This window comes from Phragmites australis, chromosome 9, assembly GCF_958298935.1.
Source record: "Phragmites australis chromosome 9, lpPhrAust1.1, whole genome shotgun sequence".
Classification (NCBI taxonomy): Eukaryota; Viridiplantae; Streptophyta; class Magnoliopsida; order Poales; family Poaceae; genus Phragmites; species Phragmites australis.
This window is the reverse complement of record NC_084929.1, coordinates 27,244,227-27,267,746: the sequence shown is the minus strand read 5'-3', so window position 1 is coordinate 27,267,746 and position 23,520 is coordinate 27,244,227. Positions and strand designations below refer to the sequence as shown.

At 43.0% G+C, this 23,520-nt stretch overlaps 1 protein-coding gene across 2 annotated transcripts; it reads left to right on the top strand.

Moving 5' to 3' along the window:
* Nucleotides 1-3,954: 3,954 nt before the first annotated feature.
* On the top strand, nt 3,955-7,461 carry LOC133928954 (tubby-like F-box protein 8). 2 transcript variants are annotated; one of them, XM_062375495.1, is made up of 6 exons: nt 3,955-4,226; nt 4,936-5,012; nt 5,060-5,495; nt 5,637-5,724; nt 6,217-6,349; nt 6,436-7,461. In XM_062375495.1, exons 3-6 carry the CDS (start codon nt 5,130-5,132, stop codon nt 7,181-7,183), a joined length of 1,335 nt encoding a protein of 444 aa, XP_062231479.1. In that variant the 5' UTR covers nt 3,955-4,226; nt 4,936-5,012; nt 5,060-5,129; the 3' UTR covers nt 7,184-7,461. The 2 variants fall into 2 exon arrangements, with proteins under 2 accessions (XP_062231479.1, XP_062231478.1); XM_062375494.1 differs by having other exon boundaries at nt 3,956-4,226; nt 4,936-5,495.
* The last annotated feature ends 16,059 nt before the right edge of the window (nt 7,462-23,520 follow it).

The window sequence follows — 23,520 nt, the reverse complement described above, 5'->3', positions numbered from 1 at the left end:
AAACTCTGGAGCGCGCCGGACTCATCTGGGTCGTATCCCATGATGAATTCCCCGTGGCGACTGGGTTCTCGGAATGGGACTTACTGGTTACCGTGGATCCGACTATGAGTAGCCCAATCTAATCTCCAACACTCACCGAACACAGAAACGCACCAACTATTGAGGGTTAATCCTTGATAATGATTCCGGGGTGTATTAGTCGAGAAGAACATGACCAACACTTGCGATGTGCGTATACTATAAAATCAAGAACACATGGGTTATCCAGGCTCAGACCTCCAGAAGGATAATAGCCCTACATCCTGTGTATTTAACTATCAGTGTTTCGGAACTGGTTACAGATGAGTTTTCTCGACTTGTCCCTTTCTTTATATACCATAGAGAGAGAACTTACAAGTGAACCCATTTTGCTCTAATGATACCAATGAGCTCGTCCCATCCATAAGATATCTCCATGCTCACCTCACCCCGGTCAGCTGTCCCCACACCAGTCTCGCACGCGCGCCTGCGAAGCAACCTGCCACGCCTCCGAGCCCGTCCTGTAGATTTAACGCTACGAGACAGGTTATAGCACCTCTGTACTGACTACGATCTGTCCGCCAAGGGAAGTAAATACACTTGAGTGAAAAGCATTTAATGAGAATAGACTGGTTTGGTGAGTATTTGCCCCGCAACTAGCGAATCTGATCACAGGATTTTCTTATGTGGTAAGAATCCTGGTCGCGAAGACACAGACTGGTCGTGCGATGGGACCTCAGTCTGGGAAAATCTTCTGCTAACTGGAATTAGCCGGTGTAGACCCATGAAACAGGGACCACCTATTCTATACACAGACAAGGACCATCCTTGCTTTTGTGATATTTGTTTTAGGGTTAACATGGGATAGGATGGCCTTCAATAGAGAATATATCCTTAGATCCGGGATGAGTCTATCCTAAAAAATTTAACGGACGAAGCTAACCCCATTCGCACGTGAGTCTTCCGCTCACCTCCAACCTAAGTCTGGTCTGGTCTGTTAATTGGCCAAATTGCTTCAAAAATTCATTCATTCTTCCCTTTTTTATAAATTCAAAAGGTAACCTTTTGAAGCTCCTAAAATCACATAGATTTTTTGCTCGTAGAATAGATAACAAAGAACCCATTTTAACTTGTTTCAACTACAAATCTCTTACAAATTTCAAATGAAAAGTCCCCAAATTTAACTACTTTTGTACTCAATTTGAATTGTCAGGGCATAAATTTAATTAAAAAATCAAGAAAAATTCATAAATTTTCATATAAATTAATGTACTATTTTTTAAAATTATTGACAACCCTAAATTACATAAGAAATTTAGTGTTTAGTATGTTCTGAACATATATAGAGAGAGGTGATCTTATTCTAAACTTAGTAACTCTATCCCTTCAACCAAATAAAAAAAATCATCCTATCTCACTTCATCCCTTAAAAAAAAGCCCATCACATCTCTCAAAAAAAAAATCATCACCTCCTAAAAACGAAAAGAAAACTATCACGTTCTACTTTGAATCCCAACCAAATTCTAAAAAGGTTGCTAACAACGATCACCTTTTCGTTGCGGCTAATGAGCGCCGTGCACGCCGTGGCTTTGCACACCCGCGTGCCGCGCCGGGCGCTTGCCGACCTCGCCTGAACCCTGTACAAGTTAACCTCTGTCGCTTTGTGGCCTCTCTGGGAGGTAAAAAGCTGCGAGACTGCGAGTAGGGTTAACTGGCAAGAAAACATGTCTCGACCATCGTCAACACAATCATGTTCCACTTGCAAGTGAACTGAAAATGACATATTGATTTGGCCTCTAGCTCCGGGACGCTTCCATGAGTGAAGATCCTCGAGTTTCGTTCAAGTTTTATAATATGGTTTGAATCTAAAAATCAGTCCCAACTATAATCAGAAATTCACGGTTATCACGAAAACCGTTCAAAATTTGATGAGAATTCAATCAAAATTCACTCGATCAAATTTGAAAATCAGAGAAAAATCGACCGAATCGACATTCAGTAACCGGTTGAATTCACCGATTATCGATCGGTGTTTCTGTATTGACCGTATTTCTCGGTAATCGTTCGGTTTTCCTGATTTATCAAGTAGTTTTCTCGAATTTCAGTGAAGTTCAATAAAAAATCAAAAAATAGATCAATCTTGTAAAATCAAGAATTAATTCCTCCGAGCTTCAAATCAAGTGAAACAAATTTTGTTGGTTTTTTTATAATATTACCTACATGATAAAAGTATTTATACTCATAAAAAGTTAAATATTTTCTATGGAAAAATATATTTGCTAAACTTAGTTAAATACATAGTTTACTCTTTGCTAATCCAAAAATCATGAAACCAATTTTGTTAGTCTTCTTACATGATCCCATATTTTTTAAAAATACGTGAACTCATGAAATAGTTATTGTAACATACAGGATTATGTAAATATGTTGTAACTAGATTAATTCATAACTAACCCATCACACCTTTAAAATTAGTAAAACCACTTTTATTAGTTTACTTATACTATGCTTTATGTAGAAAAACAATGTTAGACATGATAAAGTTAATTACAATAATGTTTTTTTTACCATATTCACTTTATGCTCGTGAACTTTGTAAAAATTATGGATAAGTTAGTAAAATTATAAATGAAGTAAAACCAATTTTTACTACCTACATAAAATATGTGTTTGCATATTAAGTTTTTCCTTAACATGAATTAATAAATGAGCGGCATATTTTAAACTTTTTTTTCAAACTTTCTCCATACAGAATATGATGCAATCGATCTTATTTTTGAATTTTTTTTACAAAACGTCTTAGAATTGTCTCTAGTTTTTTAGGATTTTTTTATTTTTTAAAGTCAAATTCGAAAACCATTCGTATTATGAAATCGGTGCGGACCGATAAGCTCGGTAACCGCGATAATCACTTGACAACCGTCATATTTCCGAACCTGGTCCAGTTTGGATGTGGAAAATTTTCATGTTCATGAATGAATTGAGCTGTTTATCTAAAAATTCCTGCAGAAATCCAAACTTGTCCTATGGTCCACCAAGGGCATAAAGAAAATTTCCTTTTATAAAAGCACGTCTTTGCAACATGAATGCATAACTGAAATTTTCCTTGCATTATCTTCTGTGCAACATGAATGCTAGTTATCTGATTGCTAAAGGCTTTTTAGACAAACTTAACTGATTGCTAGGAGTATTAGTTACTCTATCTCACGCCAATAGATTTACACACGTTTATATCCCTGGCTAGGCCTTGACGTACGGCTGCCACTAAGCTCTCCAAACCCTTCCTCCATTTTTTGCAAAAGAAGAAGCAGAGGGAGATGAGATGGAGCAGTGAGAGAAAGAAGATCAACTCCCTACGTGACTTTGCTGCGTCAGCCACTGCGTCCAGCCTCTTGTAACCGTGCCCTGCCACGGCGAGAAGGGGATGGGAAGGAGCCAAGAGTACACCAAAGACGGATCCGGATCCCCTGATTTTAGGGGATAAAGTCACGAGAGAACAGTAATTTGTGGATAGATGAACAGTTCTTTGACGGCAATTTATTATAGTAAAAAATACTGTAGCAACAGTTCCGTTAGTTTACTGTGCATATATTGCTGTTCAATTATACTATAGCAATGCATATGATATAGATGATCCAACGGTCTACAGGCGTTTGAAGTCACAGTAAAGTCAGGGGATCCGATTCCCACCAAAGACGACCCACCCGCTTTCCATGGCGCGGGCACCGGGGCGAGGAGAAAGCCGCTCAGCGTCAGCTTCAACCCCGGCCCGGCGCAGAGCCGACGCAGGAGCATCTGGCACGTGACGCCGTTACGCGCGTCGGCCTCGGTCTCGGTCTCGGAATCGGTCTCGGTCCCTCCCTCCCAAACGGAACGGAACGGGATGGTCAACCCCCGCCCGCCCCCCCTCCGCCGTGGACCAGCACGGAGCCACGGATAATAAACAACGCACGCGTCGTCCCCCCTCTTCTCTCGCTTCCCTCGTCTCCTCCTCGTTCGCTCTGGGTCTCCCTCTCCACACCCACTTCCACGGTTTCACCTCCCGTTCCTCTACCTGGTCTCCTCTTCGCGTGGTCAGAAGGGAAACCGAGCGGTGAAAAGGTCGAGCTCGCTGAAGGAATCTGAACCACCTGCGCTTCGATCTGTCTTGTGACGGAGGCGGAGAGGGCTCTGGATCGAGGATTCGCGTTCTTCCGGCCCGCTCTGATGTGAGTTTTCTCCCCGAGGGGTGGTCTGATTTTGGGATTCTTTGCTCTTGATTTTTCTGATTCGGCGGTTGTGAGAAAAGGCGTCGTTTTTCCGAGTGTTTCTTGCCCGGATGTCGTAGGAAATGTGTGCCCTTTTCCAAAAAAAAAAAAATTGGTACAAATCATCGAGTTTTCAGGCGCTGTCTCCTCGTCGGTTTAATCGGTGCCGGTGAAGCGACCTTTGTGTACTCTGTTGCCCTGGAGCTTGGCTTGCCTGGTGGTTTGCTGCGGTCGTTGCTTCCCTTCCAGACCTGTTAGATCTTGCGTCCGTCTCTTCAGAGTTTTTGTAGCCCGTCGATTTGTTACTAGATGTGTTTTATTAAAAGATCTCTCCTTTTAACCCTGTCCTTGATTGATGAATCAGGAAAAAAGTATCTTTTCACCATGAACGCTTAATTTAAGCATTGGAATGATTTGGCCGTACGAGGGCCGACGTTTCTTTCTCGAAATGTTGCAACATGCCACCAGAATGGTTGATGTGTGATGCCTTCTCGCGCAGCTGCACTCCTAAAATACGTGGTTGAGTCTCAGAGACCCACTGTTTCCCGTGGGCTATACTCGGAGGCAGATTTAGTCGTGGCGAGCTGTACTTGCAATTGTTCCTTGTCGCTGGCTCTATTCCATGCTAAGATTCACACGCTTGCTCATCAAGATTCTTTTCTTCTCGCAGGTACAAATTAGTGGTTGCTTCTGTGTAGACACACCCCAAAGCAGCAATTCCCTCTGGGGTGGCGTGATCCCCAAACCACTGTTCCATAAGTGGAGCAACCAGGAAGACTGTCGGTGGCCTTCCCTGATTTACATATTGGCAGGATAAGTCTCGAGGCTCTTGTAGGACTTACTGCCCGGCTCTAGTTAGCGTAGATGTCGTTCCGCAGCATCGTTCGTGATGTTCGGGATGGTTTCGGTAGCCTGTCCAGGCGGAGCTTTGAGGTGACTATCGCCGGATTTTCTGGGCTCAACGGGCATCACAGGGGGAAGTCTCAGAGCACGGTGCATGAGCTCCGTGATGCAGACCTTATAATCCAGGAGAGCCGTTGGGCTAGTCTCCCTCCTGAGCTCCTCCGTGATGTGATCCGGAGGCTGGAGGCTAGTGAGAGCACTTGGCCTGCGCGCAAGCATGTCGTGTCCTGCGCTGCTGTTTGTAGGGCGTGGAGGGAGATGTGCAGGGAGATTGTTCTGAGCCCAGAGTTTTGTGGGAAGCTTACCTTCCCAGTCTCTCTAAAGCAGGTAAGCTCCAGTTCTCCGATGGAAACAAGCCTTGAACTGAATGCTTTCAAGAATGTTATTTTGCACCTAATGATGGCAATCCTTTGCTTATTCTTACATCTTTCCCGTCAATGACATTTGCCACAATGCTTATCTTCACAGCCTGGCCCTCGAGATGGAATGATTCAATGTTATATAAAGCGAGATAAGTCAAAGTCTACGTATCGTCTCTACTTGTGCCTGGGCACTGGTATGATACACTTTTCTTTTGCCTGCACAGTAGATCTTCCCTTCATCGTTTTACTAACCTCCGAATCAGAATAATTGACAACTTTTTACTTTACTATTCAAACTTTGACCGTTAGTCTTTTCTATGAATATTTATGCAAATAGCTTGACCTACATAACATGCTTAAAATATATTGATAACATATCTACTGATACTTTTTTCGCTTTACTTAACTAAGTATTTAAACAAATATTGTTAGTCAAAGTTTCAATAGTAAAAGTCAAAGTTGTCAATTATTCTGAAACGGAGGTTAATAATATTGTTACAATTATAATCTTTTTGTGAATATCTGCTAGCATCAAGGCTCCATTTTCGTCCTTGATTTCGCCTGTGTTTCCAACATTTCTGTCCCAGTATTTCCTTTTTTATGGAATAGATAAACATCTGGCACATTTGATTTCACGTGATAGAATAAGTTGGCACATGTTGAATCCTTTTCTGTTTGGGAATTAGCCGTACTTGTGGAGAATGGCAAGTTCCTCTTATCAGCTAAAAGGAACCGCAAAACAACCTGCACAGAGTATGTTATCTCAATGGATGCTGACAACATCTCGAGATCGAGCAGCACCTATATTGGAAAACTGAGGTAATTGAAATGTGGATGGCAGACCTTTCCTTTCAGTCTCGTTTATTTGATTGTGTAAGCGAATTTTGGTTTGTTGTCATTTCCAGGTCGAACTTCCTTGGAACAAAATTTATGATATATGACACACAGCCCCCTTATAATGGCGCTGTAGTCCCTTATGCTGGACGGACCAGCCGGAGATTCAACTCCAAGAAAGTCTCTCCTAAGGTGCCAACTGGTAGTTACAACATAGCTCAGGTGACATATGAGCTAAATGTTCTTGGCACAAGGGGCCCTAGGCGGATGCACTGTGTCATGCACTCCATACCTGCCTCCGCGGTTGAGCCTGGTGGCATAGTCCCTGGACAGCCTGAGCAGATTGTGCCCCGAGCTTTAGAGGAGTCATTTCGTAGCACCACCTCCTTCTCCAAGTCCTCCATCATGGACCGATCCATGGATTTTGGTAGTTCCCGCAATTTTAGCAGTGCCCGCTTTTCTGACGTTGTCGGTGGCACCATAGCTGGTGATGAGGAGGGACAAAATAAGGATAGGCCTCTAGTGCTTCGCAACAAGGCCCCCAGGTGGCACGAACAGCTGCAGTGCTGGTGCCTTAACTTCCGTGGCCGTGTAACCATTGCCTCAGTGAAGAATTTCCAGTTGATTGCCGCATCAAGCCAGCCCCCTGCTGGGGCTCCAACCCCGTCGCAGCCTGCTCCAGACCAGGACAAGATTATTCTACAGTTTGGTAAGGTAGGGAAGGATATGTTCACGATGGACTACCGCTATCCACTCTCAGCTTTCCAGGCATTCTCTATCTGTTTGAGTAGCTTCGACACCAAATTGGCTTGTGAATAAATGATAGCGCAGAATCAACGGAGGCAGAACTGGAAATGCACAAAAGGGTGATGCATTTGCCCCTAGGATTCTATTTGATGTATGCATTTTGTTGTGTTCTCGTGGTTGTATTCTGCTTGTTGTTGTAGCCTGGAACCAGACTTCTTAGCATGTATTGTTTCACCTGCTGGCACCATGGTAGGTGGTTTGCCTTTGAAACTAAAGTTCAAGCATTGGTGCCATTTGTGTAATGTGCACGAGATTCCACACTTAACGTGAAAGGTTCCGTTGATGAGCTATTTTAGTGCTTTGCGTGGATTCTGCGACATGGTGAAGAACCAAAAAAGCTGAGGTATGTTGTGCATGGGTGCTTGCATTATTATACAAGATGAGTAATGCTTTGCATCCGATTTATGCCGGACTTTTTTTTTGTCTCGCATGGAGCCTACCTAGCTTTTTGCCCTTTTAATATGGCTGCTCGCCAGCCATCATGTATCATCATTCCATGATCTACAAATGCCCCCCTTGTATGGCGCGTTAAGTACAGTGGTTATGCCTGATAGGAGAATCAGTGCACATGTATGGGCATGTTTGGTAGACTTCCCCTGAATTCAAATTTTGTGTGGAAAGTGATTATGTGACCAAAAGTAATTTTATAGTGATTCTTTAGGATAAGCTTTATGAAAAAAAGATTAAGTAAGCGAAATGATTAGAGTAAATTGGTTTTTTATTCATAATATCTAGTTTATTTTAGAGAATCACTCATATAAAATCAAAAGCTGATTTCACTCAGATAGCTTAGTCTGTAAGTTCCGCCAAATACACCCTATACGTGCCCCTTTATCTCAGCAAAAGTTGTGCCTTTCGGCTGATTTCACTCAGATAGCTTAGTCTAAAAAACCATGTTTGATTATTTATATTCAATACTGTAGCTTATTTTTGATGGATGCAAATATACGGTTTTGTTCTGGTTATAGAGTGAAGCTCGATTCAAGCTTTATATAGACGGGTTCATTTGTTAGTATTATAGACTATTTTTATATAAATAATTAATCGTAATATCAACTCTTATATATACTCATTTGATATCAAATTCAATCAATCAAATAAAAATCTAGTTCAATCTAATCTAACAGATGCAATTAACCAAATAATTTTATTTTCAACATATAACTCTGACCGACTTGCTTATCATCAGCATACTTACACAATACAATTTTAGGAGACTCGTCCAAACACACCCCACGTTTCTTCAGGAAACCAAACGGCTCGTGGCTTGCTTGGACGGCATGAGTGAAGGAGATTATTGAAAAAAAAAATACATGGTGCCTGGTAATCATTCCCGGCGCAATATGAAGTGCTCAAGGCTCCCAGAATGGTGGCAGTGCGCAGCGCACGCGTTATCTTGGGCAGTGCGAGTGGTCTCGCCACTAGATGATCAGTGTCTGCCAGACCGGGTGCTTGACCATCGACATGATTCAGAAGGATTAAGCCCTTGGACCAGGCCATTGCTTATCGATGAAGTTTTTGGTGTGTGGTGTCGACTGCTCGTTTCCTAAGTTGAGGGTATTTGCGTGGTTGCGTTCGCATATTCAGATGGGGGAGATCGCATAAGATCCCTCGGTTTTTGTTGGGCGAATGGCGGATGCGTTCATGCGGTGCAAGTGCAACTCGGCGAGCATCACGCACTTCCCTGTCATTCAGGTGGGAGAATTTCTGATCATGTCTGCTTGCTTTTTCAGCCGATTCGTGGGCGGCATGGTGGGACGGGACGACGCGGTGAATCCCACTACGGGGAGTGCGATGGATGGATGGATGGATTCTCCGTGGTTGGAACAATGATAGGCGTAATCCGATTCTGCCTGTTACTGTTTGATTGGTTTCCCATTTCTGCACAGGTAGACGTGTAAATTAGTGAACTTAAGAGTATCTAATGATCTTTTTTAGTTCAATTAATTACATTAGTTTTTTAAAAAATATTTTTTTAAAAAATAGTGTTATTAGTTAAATAAAAAATAAAGAGTACTCTTAAGTTTACAAATTTACACCCATAAGTAAAGGTAATGTCCCTGTATGAACTGTTTTGAGGTGCCGGGGGAGGGAGGGGCTCAATGTAGGGTTGGATAACGAGCTAGTTCGGTTTGTTTAGGTTTGGCTCGTTTGCTCTTTTAATATAAGAGTAGAAAAACCAACTTGGTTCGACTTATTTGACTCGCGAGCAGCTCATTTTTTTTTTTAAAGGAGCAGCTCGTTATCAGGATGAAAGTAATATAAACATCCATTGAAAAATGCATCAATAAATCATACAACAATAATAATGATATCTACAAGTATAGTACTTCTTAGCATAGTTTAATCAGAGGTATAATTATTGTAAGCTGAATCTCTTCTGAAAATTTTTCAAACCCACATGCAGCACAGCAGCAGACAGATCCACCTATATATGTTCTGCTACTAGAATAAAACATTCCTCTAAAAAATATATAAAACAATATTCCTCACACATCAGTCTACACATACAAAGTCTAAAAGAATTATCGATTGGAGAAGAAAAAAGATAAAAGAAACATCGTAATAAGGAGCTGACTAATAGAAAACCAAGTAAGCTATCGAGGAGCCTCTTTATTAAAGATGAAGATGATTAATGAGTAAATTGATGACTATAATGAAAGAGAGTGATACGATGAAGACGACGAATCTAGGTCGTGAGCTGCTCGCGAACTTGCTCGTTATCTAAATGAGCTAAAATTCTGATTTGACTCGTTAGATTTTGAAACGAGCCGAAACAGACATGAGCTGAACTAGCTCGTGAGCTTGGAGCTTTTTATCCGGCACTAGCTCCGCGGCTTAGACTTACTGGTGAATTTTGTGAGGATTCCTTGTTACTCTTTGAAGTTTGGTAACCGGGACAGACACAAATATTGTTCAAATACTTTCGCAAAAAGGATATCGTCCAGATACAAATCCTCGATTTGAATTCTCTCCCTTCAACGACATAAGTTTGTTTTTTTGCGAGTACAGAAACAACGGAACTTATAGTTGCACATCGCGTTTCTTTTCTTTTGCTTTTGTTAAGTCTCAAAAACAAGGATGCCATGTTGCAGTTTTGAAAGAAATCAAGCATGCCATGTTGCAGCCTAAAAGATCAGTACTTGCTTCCGCTCATCCCTCCGTCTAAAGTAGGGTTGTGTTTGATTACTCAAATAAGGTTTTGTAGAGTTGTATTATACAAGTAGATTGAAAGAAAATATACTGAATGAGATTAAGATCTTGTTTGGAACAGTTTATTGTTGGTTTATGCTTCTCAGAAGTTATAAGCTGAAATAAACAGGCTGGTTTATTATTGTCATTTAAAAAACCGAAAAGGTAGCTTCTGATGAAATAAACTAAAAACTGATAAGCTGGTTAAGAGTGACTTTTCTGAAAAATTAGCGTGCTGATAACTTAAAAATTTCTCGTAAAAGCTAACAGCTTTTGGTATAAGCCATAAGCAGCTTTCAGCAAAAGCTCATAAATTTTAGCTGTGCCAAACATGACCAATTATTTATTGAAAAGAAGATTGTTTTGTTGATTGTAGCTGTCTAGATAGGCTGAGGCGAGTTTATATTTAATTGATTGAATATAAGACCATATGAACATATTCAAGAGTTAAGATTGTGATTAATTACTCGTATAAAGATGATTTTGCGACACTAGAAAGTGGGCCATCCGCATGAGCGAATGCAGAGCATGCATCCGTCAGGCCAAGCTACGCAGTGAAACTCGAATCAAGCTTCACCTGTGGACTAGAATGAGGTTGTATATTTGCATCTGTCGAGCCAGACTGTAATAGTAGACGCGATTAACCAAACACGTTTCTCTTTAAAATTATACACATCCATCAAGCCAGGTGTTAGGAACCCGAGCATAGATGGATCGATCACAGTGAGAGGGAGAGAGAAATGCGAAGAACAACGTATTTCTCATGCCACGGTCATGCCTAGAGCACATCGTCGATCATCATCCAGTTCATGTTATGTCGTAGTCACACTGAGGAAGCCTGCCCACTAGTGTGACATCCTCGCTCCCCCTCCCCCCGCATTAGAAACCGACTTGTCCCTAAGCCAGGCATTGGGAAATCAATGGTGTAGCCTAGCTCGATCCTCCCAGGTCACCATGTTCAGAGGTAACCCTTGCCATTGCACCAACACTCGAGGCACCATCACCGCCCCGCGCTTGACCAATTTGTGATCGAGGAACCGATCAGATACCATGTGTTGCTGAAGAACTATGGGAGCTGAAGGTAGATCAATGCTCACTTGGATGTGCGGTCTGATGGCCTTCTTCAGCTGTGAGACGTGCACAAGTTGGTTCAAACTTTGAGTGTAGGTATGCCACACTATTAATAGGGATGCAATGTAGAGCTATTTGTCGTATCTCAGTGCTCAAGAGCTTTGAATCAACCCGACGTGAGAGTTCGCTTTAGGAATCCGGTGCAGAAAGTGCGGAAGTGTTCGAATTGGGTTTTAGAGTGTTTCTAGTTTGATAAAATGTGTTTGGGATCATGAATTCAGTTATGATGTGTAGCCCTCTGAATAAGATTTCCGTAGAGTCCAAAATCGGACTTCGAGATCAAAAGTTATCGTCATTTTCAGAGGGTCAGCTGTGCTGAACTCGGATGCTCCAAGCTGACCCGGATACTCCGGGTTGGTCAGAGTCTCCGAGTTTAGCTCCAAGTCGGGTGGTCTGTAAGGGCTTAAGTGTTTTATCCGGATGTTCTGGGTTGACCCGTATACTCCATGTTGACAGAGTCTCTGGACTTTATTCCGAGCAAGGATGCTCAGTTAAGGTCTAAATATTTTACCTGGAGTATCCGGGCTAGGCCAGAAAATCTTGTAACGGCTAATTTTGGGGGGAAGAGTATAAATACCCCCTCACTATCACCCTTATTTGCTACTGCCCCCTCACTCTCACCCTTATTTGCTACTGCTTGGGCACAAAAGGAAAACATTCTGTAGTAAAAAGAACTTAAATCACTTCATTTTAATGTGAGATTTGATAAGAAAAGTGAGTTATGTTGAGAGATTGAAAGATTGAGTGCAAGTGAGCTAAATCTCAACTTGAGCACTCAAGTTCATCGGCAAGAAGTTCGTATGATGAACCATCCAAATAGTATTCGAACTAATCATTAGGACGATCATTTTCCATAATCACGCATACAATGATTAATCGGAATACCATTCCGGTAGTCCCGGTATGTGTTTACTTTCAGGATCAGAACACGCATGTTTACAACAAGCACATCATCATAAGACATAATAAAGAGCGAGTAATTAAATTAAGTTACAAGTCCTTAAGTAGATTAAACTTGACAACAAAATACATAACTCAAATATTTGCTAGAATAGTTACGCAGCGAAATAAGCTACATGATGACAAAAGATGGGTAGCACCATTTGCCTTAAGGCGCCACTACAAAATAACAACACACAAGTAGAATGTCACTACTTCTGCCCATCGCCAACATCGACAGGCGTAAAGTAGCAAAAAACTAAATCTTCCTCACCTAAAAAGCAAACAAAGCACATGAGTAAGAAGGTACTCGTAAGACTTAATCTATAATAGGCACTTACAAATAGCCCGACTCCAAGGAGAATGCATATGGGTAATTAGCAAGAACTCGGCTACAAAGGTTAAGTAACTTCATATGCAAAAGCGATTTGAACTCAAATGTAAGCATCTACACTTAATCAAAACATCATTATATCCTGAGACCATCAACATAACAAATCTATAACTTGTACAATATCAACTCTTCATCAACATCACTAGCTATGTCCTACCATTCCATCACAACATCCTAATAACAAAAACTCTACGATTAATGCGGATAGACAGTAGCGTGCTCATGACCGAGACACAATAATTCGAATTGTCCTTACACCCTGCAGAGGGTACATCTTTACCCACACAACACGATGACCATTCGGCTTGTGCCACCTGCTAAATTGCACACAAGGGGGTACCCATATCAATCTTTTCTAATTAAGCCCCGACCGTTTGAACATCCACCTATAGGTGCGGAGGTCCACTAGGGCTTCTCTTAGAGCACCCTAGTTACGCTTAAAGGTGTGGAGGTAGCTAGAACTACTCCTGGAGCAAACAGATACCTCTACAATCCTATTATGCCCACAACATATTTCCGACGTTACCTCTACAAGCCTATTATGCCCACAAAACCATAGGCCCACAGGCCAAAATGTCATAGCTACAAAAGGTATTCGGCTTATCTTACCATTATATCGACATGTGGTAAGTACAGAAAGTGCTAGAGCCAATGGTAATAACGGACAATGCTTAATCGATTCAAGCGAGCCTATAGCATCTGAGACTCCCTTCTCGAGTCATCCCTATTGCCCGCCCGAATCTTGTCTCATCCTCACTGACTTACACATCCCATCGTCATCATCATCTTTGAGAATAAAAATGTAAGCCCTAAGCTCACGAACGATGGTCGAACCACCGCTCGACTTCTACCGATGACCTAAGCCTTGCTAAGTATAATGTATTCATTTTAAGTTAGACCATTGAGTGCTATACCCAGGGTTACAATGATCAAATGATAACAATACCAAGAAAGGGTAATGCAACAATTAGGATCTACTCCCAAAAATCCGACCTCGACTAACTATCATGCATGACATACATATAGCATACTTTATCAAATTAAAGACAACATATGATCCAAAGTAATGGGTGCAATATGCTTAGATTCTTACCTTGCTCAAGTTCTTCACACACAATATCACAATCAGGTTCCACCTCAAGAATACCCCTTCGCTCTCTTGTTCGTTGATCGCTAAAAGAAATAATGGTGTATCACAATTAATGTGATGAAATGCTATGATGCAAGCTCCGAATGCAATGAAAATATAACGGGAGATGACGTACTGAGTAAAGAACATGATAGAACAATAATCATACGAATTAAAGTGCAAAATCTCATGGTATAAAAGATTTATATAAGGTCTGTTCGAAAAGGACCGTAATTAAGCTAGCTATCAAGATTAAAATAGCTTCACAATTTAAATAGCATTTTCATAACAAAGTATATTTTTACTAGATAGCACTGATCATAACATGAATTGTCCAAGTGGTTTCATAATTTTAGGACATCGCATTAATTAATTATGATTTAATTAAGCCACAAAATATTTAAATAATTAATTAATTATCAAAATTATTTCTGGAGTTTAAACATTTTTAACATGTAGTTCCTACTCATATGAATTTAACGTAACTGGTCTCATAATTTTTGGAGTTCGTATGAATTAACTATGAAATTTACAAGCTATCAGCAAAGAAAACGAAAAAAGAAAAACGCTTGATGAACAATAGAATCTGGAGGGTCCGGGTTGAACTCGTAACCTCCGGGTATTGGAACCTCTGGGTGGGGTCTTCTGTTAAAAATTGCTTGGATTAACCTAGAACCTCCGGGTTGTAGCAGAACACGAGTTTTTCAATGATTCTTCGACCGATTCGACTTTCATGTTAAAGTCTAACCCACATTAGCATGTGTAGGCACTAAAACATGGATTATAAACCTAATTTATCCACTCCACCAACTCTAATCACTAGCTCATCCCATCCAAACATGTCACAAATGCTCTATTTCATCAAAAACAACATGTATCACCATTCTTCAATTTGCAGCTCCAAAACTCGAATTCATCCATCCTAAAATGTGCATTGTTGCTACAAGATCTAGGGAACATACCTAGATCTTTGCCAAGGCTTGTGTCCGTCGATTTGGGGAATAAACAAGGGGAAAATCTTGGAGGAGAGGAGACCACGCTGCTGAAAATTCAGAAAAAGAGGGGTGGCGAAAATTGATTGAACTCCTCCAAATCTTCATGCATGTGAGAATTTCTTGGGTGGATAGGAAGCTTAAGAGATGGGGAAAATATTGAGATAACATGCACACCTTGATTCCTTTATCTTGAGGGAGATTTTTGGTGGAGAGTGGAGAGTGTTTGAGAGAGGGAGAGGAGAGCTCTTGTTGCCTTGGCTGTTAGAACGTGAGTGAGGGAGAGAGGGTGCAGGTGGGGGAGGGAAGGGGTGCTGCTACAGCTGAGGAGGAGAAGTGAGGTGGTGGGCTGGCCCAGGTGGGTCTCACTTGCAAGAGAGACAAGACCAAATAGCCGCAAAACCATCTCTCTCTCTCTATTTATTTTCCCCAAACGATGTACTCTAATGCCCAAAAATTCTAATCCAACTTAAATGGATTCACCCGCCACACCTACGCAAGACTTAAATTAGCAAAAACTCTAACATTGGTTATTTTTCAAAATACATAGCAAAGATCAAACCACTATTAGAAATAACAAGTACTCAACCATGCTTAACAATTAAACCTGATGCTTATGATGCTCAGGATGCATGATTATGCTTAATGACATAATTATGGAAATTAGGATGTGATAGTTCACTAAGCGTTTGTTAATCTTGGGGATTCAACCCCCTAGACGGCTAGGTGGTGCCGACGAGCACCTAAGGTTGTGGTGTGTCGTGAGAAGTTTGTGAATGCTTCGATTTCGCCTCTGGAAGGGAAGAAATCAAGAGTGGAAACACAAGCTTAAGTGTGACTAAGCTTAAAGAGTAAAAAGGTTGAGAGAGATCCGACTCAAGTGTGACCGAGCTCCTCAATGGAGATATAGGAACCTCTAGTGGAGGTGTCCGAACTTCAGGAAACAAATCACGTGTCTTCTCTTTTGTTTCCTTGTTCTTGAGTTCTTGCTCAACATTTATGCACATTGCTCGATCTACTTGCTCGTGTGAAATTAATTGTATGTTCTCCGTAGATCTACTTAGAATCATCATTTGGAACACACGATTTTATTCGGTTTGAGCTAGAATTTCTTAGGCGCCATTTAATTTCAGTTTCGAGTTAATTCTCTGCTGAACCCGGAATTTTCATATTTAACCTAGAAGTTTTGGATTCTGTATAATCAGATCTGAACCCATAGGTTCTGTATTGAACCCGGAACCTTTGGTAAATAGTGTTTTCAGGATTTTCAACTAGAATCTTCTTGCATATCTTTTGTTAGTTCTGAATAATCTTTGTCACCCTAGGATTGTAACTTTTTTACTTATTTAGGGTGATTGTGCACTAGTTGAGCCTAGCATATTTAGGATTTTCACTTGTGAAAAATCTGTTAGTTTATTTTCCGCTGCTAGTTTAGGTTAACGGTAAAAAGGGGATGGATTTTTGTAAAAACGCCTATTCACCCCACTTTAGGGGACATCATTGTCCTTTTAGTATGATAGGAAGTATTATACTAATACTCCGCATGAGCTAACCAATGATACCAATTATGAGGACACGCGTGCACTGCACTGTGCAAATATGCTTCCAAGCAGTGGTTGATGTGCTCCGTAAGCCCATCTGTATGGGGGTGGTAAGACGAATTGAGCCGGAGTTGCGTTTGCGATAGCTTGAACAGCTCTTGCCATAGAGCACTGGTAAAGAACCGGTCGCAATCTGAGATAATCGCTTGAGGGAGTCAGTGGAGCTTGAAAATGTTATTGATGTAAGATTTTGCAACTTGCAAGGCAGTGAAAGGATGTGTAAGTACGACAAAATGGGCATATTTGGAGGACCGGTCAACAACTACCATGATAGTGTCGTGATTAGCTGACCTAGGTAAACCTTCCAGAAGTCCAGTTGCAAAACCGCCCATGCTTGATCAAGAATACTTAATGATTGTAGAAGACCAGGGGGAGAAATCTTCTCAGTCTTGGCCTGCTGACACACAATGCAGTTATGAACAAACGTCTGAATATGGGCTTTCATATCCAGCCAAGAAAACAATCATTTGATCTGATGATATGTGGCATAAAAACCAGAATGACCTCCCAGAGCGTTGTTGTGTAAATCACCGATAATATGATGTTGAATTGTTGAATCTACGCCCACCCAGATATGTCCCTTGTGACTCAAAACACCATTCTTCAAAATGAAAGCAGGATATGAGCCATTGGGTGGTGCAAGAGCAGCAAGAATGTGCTGAGTGTGGTCATCATGCTGATAACTTTGATGAACGGCTTCCAGCCACGTAGGATGACAGACTGTAATAGCATGAAGACTATCAGAGTCACCTGGAGGACGATGAGAGATGACATCCGTGACTCTATTGAAACAGCCTTACTTGTACTGAATATTGAAATTCAAGTCGAGGAGCCTGGTGAAAGCTTTGTGCTGAATGGTTGTATGTAGTTGTTGTTCCGACAAGTGGGTGAGGCTTTTAATAGTGAACTCGATGTGTTGAAGATAGGGACGCCAATGATCGACCGCCGTAAGAAGCGCCAAACATTCCTTGTCGTAAGCAGCCAACCCCTGATTACGAACAGAAAGAGACTTACTAAGGTAGGCGATGGGGTGTACCTCCTGCATGAGCATGGCTTCAATCCCGTGATCACTTGCATCGATTTCAATCACGAATGGCTTGTTGAAATCGGGAAGCGTGAGGACTGATGCCTGAGTCAATCGCGATTTGAGCTCCTAGAACGCCATTGATTCCACTGTAGACCATACAAAAATAGTCTGTTTCTTTAGAAGGTCTGTCAAAGGTTTGCTGAGGATACCTTAGTCCTTGATGAATTTTCGGTAATAATTGGCCAAACCCAAAAAGCTTCGCAGCTCCTTCACATTAGATGGTTTAGGGCAGTTCCGAATCTCCGCAATTTTATCGACGGGAGATACTCCAGTCACTGAAATAACATGGCCCAGGTAGGATATCTGCTGAAGGCCAAAAGAGCACTGGACAATTTTCCTTTGACACCAAGAATGGGTAATAGATGCAAGACCTCCTCCACATGGATAACATGCTTCTCAAGTGTCAGACTATAGATGAAAATATTGTCCATAAAGACAAGAACGCATTTTCGGAGCACTATGTTTATTGCTGTTTGAAAAGTGGCTAGGATGTTGCAAAGCCTGAATGGCATAACTTTGAATTCAAAGTGCTCGTGATGCGTCTGAAAAGCTATCTTATGCTCATCGTTTTCATCCAGACGAAATTGGTGATAGCCCGCACGGAGATCAAGTTTAGAAAACCATTGAGTGCCAGTCAATTCATCAAGTAACTCGTTAATTATGGGAAGGGGGTATTTGTTCTTTATCATGATTGCATTCAAATGTCTAAAATCAACACAAAAGTGCCTTGAGTCATCTTTTTCTTATCCAAGAGAACTGGAGAAGAGTAAGGACTCGAGCTCGGTCGAATCAACCCAGATTGTAGTATATCAGACACTTGCTGTTCTATTTAAGTTTTTTGAGCTGGTGTGTAATGATACAGTCTGACCTTAACAGGTTTGGCCCTAGTCATCAGAGGGATGTGGTGATCCCAAGCTCGATGTGGTGGTAACTGCATATAGCAACTAGGATTTGATGGTCTGCTAAACTATTAGTCTTGTCCTCATGCAGCTGAACGAGATGATGGATAGCATTGTGCTGTAGAAGTTTTTGCAATTGATCCCCTGATAGAATTGAATAATGATGCAAATCAGGCTGAATGCCTTGCAATGAAATCATGGAGCCCTTGTACATGAAAGATAACCATTTGCTCTTCCATCCAATAACCATTGGATCATACTTCTCCAGTCATGTCATCCCCAAAATGATGTCATAACAAGTCAATGAAAGAATCACGAAGTCTATGGTGAATGAAATGCCCTGAGTCCACCAATGACAAGCTTTTAGCTCATAAGTACAAGTCAAAATACCCCTATCTAAGATCTTCACTGTGCTGGGTGTGATGGAAGAAGGAATGTGATGCAATTTAGCTGCCAATTGATCTGTGATGAAATTATGAGAACTCCCTGAGTCCACTAAAATGAGAATCTCTTTGTCCTCTACCATAACTCAAAATCTGACAGTATGCGGTCCTTTAGTGCCTTGAAAAGCAATCTTGGATATGGTCATTAGAGTGTCTTCTTCAACGATCTCTTCTATTGTGGTATCCAACGAGTCTCCAAGGCTGTGCAGCAACTCTAATAATTCCTTGACCACACATAATTGAACTTTGTGTAGCACACTAATGTTGAGGATTCCAGCATTCACCGCATTTGAAACATAGACCTTTGGCCCGGTGGTACGCGTGTAATGCAGACAGTCGATCCTCAGACGACTGACATGGGCTAGGCTGAGCGTTCTCAATACCACATCGATCCACAATAGTAGTATCGCCCACTAGACACACCGTCAGAATTGAAGGTGCGGACAGACACACTGGTGCGCGTGTAGGCACTAACGGCAATCCAGCATGCTCTGCTTTGAAACGAGGGGAAACAACAACACACTCTTGGAGGGAAGCCAATGAACAAGCTGTATCCAAGTCTTTGGGCCGATGAAGCATGATTGCTGAATGAATTTCCTCCCTCAAACCATCGATGAACCGTGTAGTGAAGAACACGGAATTGAAAGCCGGATTATGTGCTAGAATCATATGCATGAGAGGTTCAAACTGCTCTCTATACTCGACCACCGACTGTGTTTGATGGATCTTGAACAATTAGCGAATATGGTCCTCGTACTGCTCCCAACCGAAACGACCAAGCAAGCAGCCACATAATTCCTCCCAAGTCAAAGCGCAGTGTTGAGATTGCAACCAAGCTGAAGCAGTTCCCGAGAAATGATAGGACGCTATACGAACCCATTGCTCTTTCGGCACCTTGTAAATTTTGAAGTAATCCTCGCATCACGTGCTTCAAAATTGTGGATGATTGCCATCGAAACAAGGAAATTCCAGTTTAAAATGTTGCCCAAGTGAAACGCCATAAGAATCAGAATAGCTAGAGCAAGTGGTGGGATTATGTGAATGTCCAGACATGTGGGATGAAGAATGATGCAGATCAAAGGATGGTGGCGCACCTGTGACTGGAGGTGGTGCATAGGTGCTTGCGCACCCATGGACCGACCCCCGATGATCATGAAGTTCGTGAAGGCACTCGGGCCTGAAATGGGTTTCTAGAGTAGACGCTCCCATCGTTGGTGTCGTCACCCCAATCATCGCAGTAGGCGGCGCTGGAGTGAAGATGACCACGCTACTGAGCATCTGGTGGTCTTCGATCTGCTTGACGTGCACGCGTAACTCATCCACCGCATGATGAAGCTCTTGAACCTGAGTCTCCATGTTGGGATTCCATGCATCGAAGGAGTACTGCATCGCTTCGATCTTCTCCTACATCAGATAGGAACATGCTTTCTGCCCACCGGATCCGCCTCCTGCTTCTGGCTATTCACCTCCTACTTTTGCTGATCCTCATCAAGCTGATGCAGAATCTAAGTGATCTGAGTATCCATGGCGTCGAGGTGATGCTGCTATCGTGACGTATATTAAGGTCGGATACATGGATTGGCATTAGATTCACGAGCAGACGCTAGGATGATAAGAAACTTTTTTGGTGGTTTTTTTTAAGTGGGTAACGCTAGATTGGAACTAGAAGAACACAACTTTGATGCTAGATTGTTAGAAATTCAAGCACAAATGGATCAGTCGCAGCGAGAGGGAGAGAGAAATACGAGGAATAGCGTGTTCCTCATGCTGTGGTCACGCCCAGAGCGTGTCATCGATCATCATCCAGTTCATGCATGTTTGTTACTACCCCTTGGGCCCGGCTTATAACAACCCACCGGTCCTAAGCACACACATGCTTACACGTCTCTTGACCATACAGTACACATACGTATACACTCGAGACTATACGCTCGTTTGCCGTAGTCACGCTGAGGACACCCGCCGGCTGGTGTGGCACCAGGCTAGGGGAGATTGGACACCAAACACACCCTAACTTAGGACAGGGGGCCTCTGCCGACATCCACCTTGTTACCTTACCTGGAACGGAGAAATGGGCGTGCGGTGTTACCTAGCGCCAACTACTGGGCGGTTGTGGTGGGCGGCAGGGCAAGGTGACGAGGCAAACCAGTGAAGCATCGCGAGCGTGAGGGCAGGCATCCGAAGAATCTTTTTTATTTTTATTTTTCAATATTTGCAAAAGTATATGTCTATTTCAAAATATTGCACATCTAGGCTTGTTGCCTGTTGGTTTGGCGACAACAAGATGCCACCCATCCAAACGGCGACACCTTTAAAAAAAATAAAAAATACCGTGTTCTATTGCTCTCAAAATTCAAAACACTATCAAAATAGTCTTGAAAAATTCTAAAAATATTATGCAGTAGAGGATACTCTGATCTAGTTCTCACAAAAATAATCAGACAAAAATACAATTTGTATAATGTCCAATAAAATTTATATTTTTATTTCTCATTGTAAAATTATTGATTTAAGTTGAATTTTTTTGGAGAGATAGATTATAGTATCCTCTACAACATACTTTTTCTACAATTTTTCATAACTATTGCGATAGTGTTTTGAATTTTGAGAGAAATGAAACATAATATTTTTTTTAAGCTGTCGCCCATTGAAAGAGCGACAATAGTATCATCCTTTCAACCAACGACGGTGTCTGAGGATGAACTCCTGTCGCAGGGATCCCGAGAGACCCCTTTTTAAAGATTCGGCCGGGGGGATGATCCTGAACGAGCTCGTCGGGGAAATAAATGGAAACGGAAATAAATGCAACGGCTGCTGGTGGGGGATAATCGACCTAGTGCAAAAAAGAGATAGATGCACCGGGTAGACAGGTTCAGGCCGCACGGGAGCGTAACACCCTACTCCTGTGTGAGTGCAATATCTTTCCTTGAAGGGAATTCTTCAAGGATGTATCTGGTTACAAGGGTGTGCTGCCTACAGAGAGCTTGAGGCTCCCGTGTTCTAGCTCTGCTCGAGCTTGTTTGTGATGTTCTTGTTCTATTGTGTTGTATCTTGTATCATCTCTTTTGAACCTCTTTTTTAACTTTTTTCGCCTGTGTTCATGTGTTCTCCATCCTTTCCTTTTATAGGCGCGCCGACCTCGACTTATCCTGAACGGGAAAGAGGGGGCGCGAGTGCCAAGGCACCACGGAGAAAGGCGTCATCATTCCGTCTTGGCGAAGTGACAGGGGCGGTGGAAAAAAGCGGCGCGCATCCGACCACCCGCTACTGTGGACGTCCTCCGGTGCCATTAAGAGGGCCCACCGGGCAGCCATAGAGGCGCCCGGTGCGCCCACCCTGTCTTGTTCTTCTGTCAGGGCAGGGTGGCAGGAGGAGCGCTTCGATCCTGGCAACGTTATCCCGAGGCACCCGGATGATACGGGACGGGACCCGTGCATTTAATGGACCCACGCCCCCCTGCCAAATCATGGCAGAGTCTGACACTAGGGTGTGGGCAGCTGAGAATGTCAGGATGTCAGGATGTCAGGCCGCGCGTGCCTATTAAATGCGGCATTGGACCTTTGACTGGCTGACACCCCGCCGACGGGACCCTTCGGGTCATCGGGCGATCTTACGTGAACCTTCGGGGAACCAAGTGCTCGGGGGCTGCCACGTGCAGCCCCGAGCACTCTCTCCTGAGCACTCCTGTAGGACCCTTCAGGGAACCAAGTCCTCGGGGGCTACCACGTGCAGCCCCGAGCACTCTCTCCCGAGGACTCCTGTAGGACCCTTCGGGGAACCAAGTCCTCGGGGGCTGCCACGTGCAGCCCCGAGCACTCTCTCCCGAGCACTCCTGTAGGACCTTCGGGGAACCGAGTCCTCGGGGGCTGCCACGTGCAGCCCCGAGCACTCTCTCCCGAGCACTTCGGTAGGACCTTCGGGGAACCGAGTCCTCGGGGGCTGCCACGTGCAGCCCCGAGCACTCTCTCCCGAGCACTTCGGTAGGACCTTCGGGGAACCGAGTCCTCGGGGGCTGCCACGTGCAGCCCCGAGCACTCTCTCCCGAGCACTTGGCTGTTTGGATCATCGGGGGACTATGGTACTCGGGGGTAAGTGGGAACCCTTCCGAGTACTTTCTTCCCGGTACTTGGACTTTGCGGGTCATCGGGGAACTAGGGTGCTCGGGAACCAGAGGCTGTTGCCCCGAGCACCTTCTCCCGGAACTTAGGTTCTTCTCATCCGGCAGGGGGGACCTTGCGGGATGGTAACACGTGGCGGACGGCCGGCCCGGTCTCGGGATTTAGGGACCCTTGGTTCCTGATACACCGACAGACGGTAACCTAGATCTTCAATATTTTAAAAATAAATATGTACTTTTGCAAATATTGAAAAAAATAAAAATATAAAACTAAAAAAAATTCAGCATCAGAACGTGTATGCGGGATGTGCATGTGCTCATGGTCTTGTGGGCCTCTATGCTACAGGGTACAGAGCATATTCCGCGAGATGCCCAGAAAACTAGCGAGCAGCGAGGGGAATAGCCCGAAACAACCATGGCCAATC

What these genes read in the sequence shown, in the direction of transcription:
- LOC133928954 (XM_062375495.1), top strand. Translation starts at nt 5,130, where the DNA reads ATGTCGTTCCGCAGCATCGTTCGTGATGTTCGGGATGGTTTCGGTAGC. An exon ending in TCCCAGTCTCTCTAAAGCAG is followed by an intron (nt 5,496 to 5,636) that starts GTAAGCTCCAGT and finishes TTATCTTCACAG; the next exon opens with CCTGGCCCTCGAGATGGAAT. An exon ending in CTACTTGTGCCTGGGCACTG is followed by an intron (nt 5,725 to 6,216) that starts GTATGATACACT and finishes TTTGGGAATTAG; the next exon opens with CCGTACTTGTGGAGAATGGC.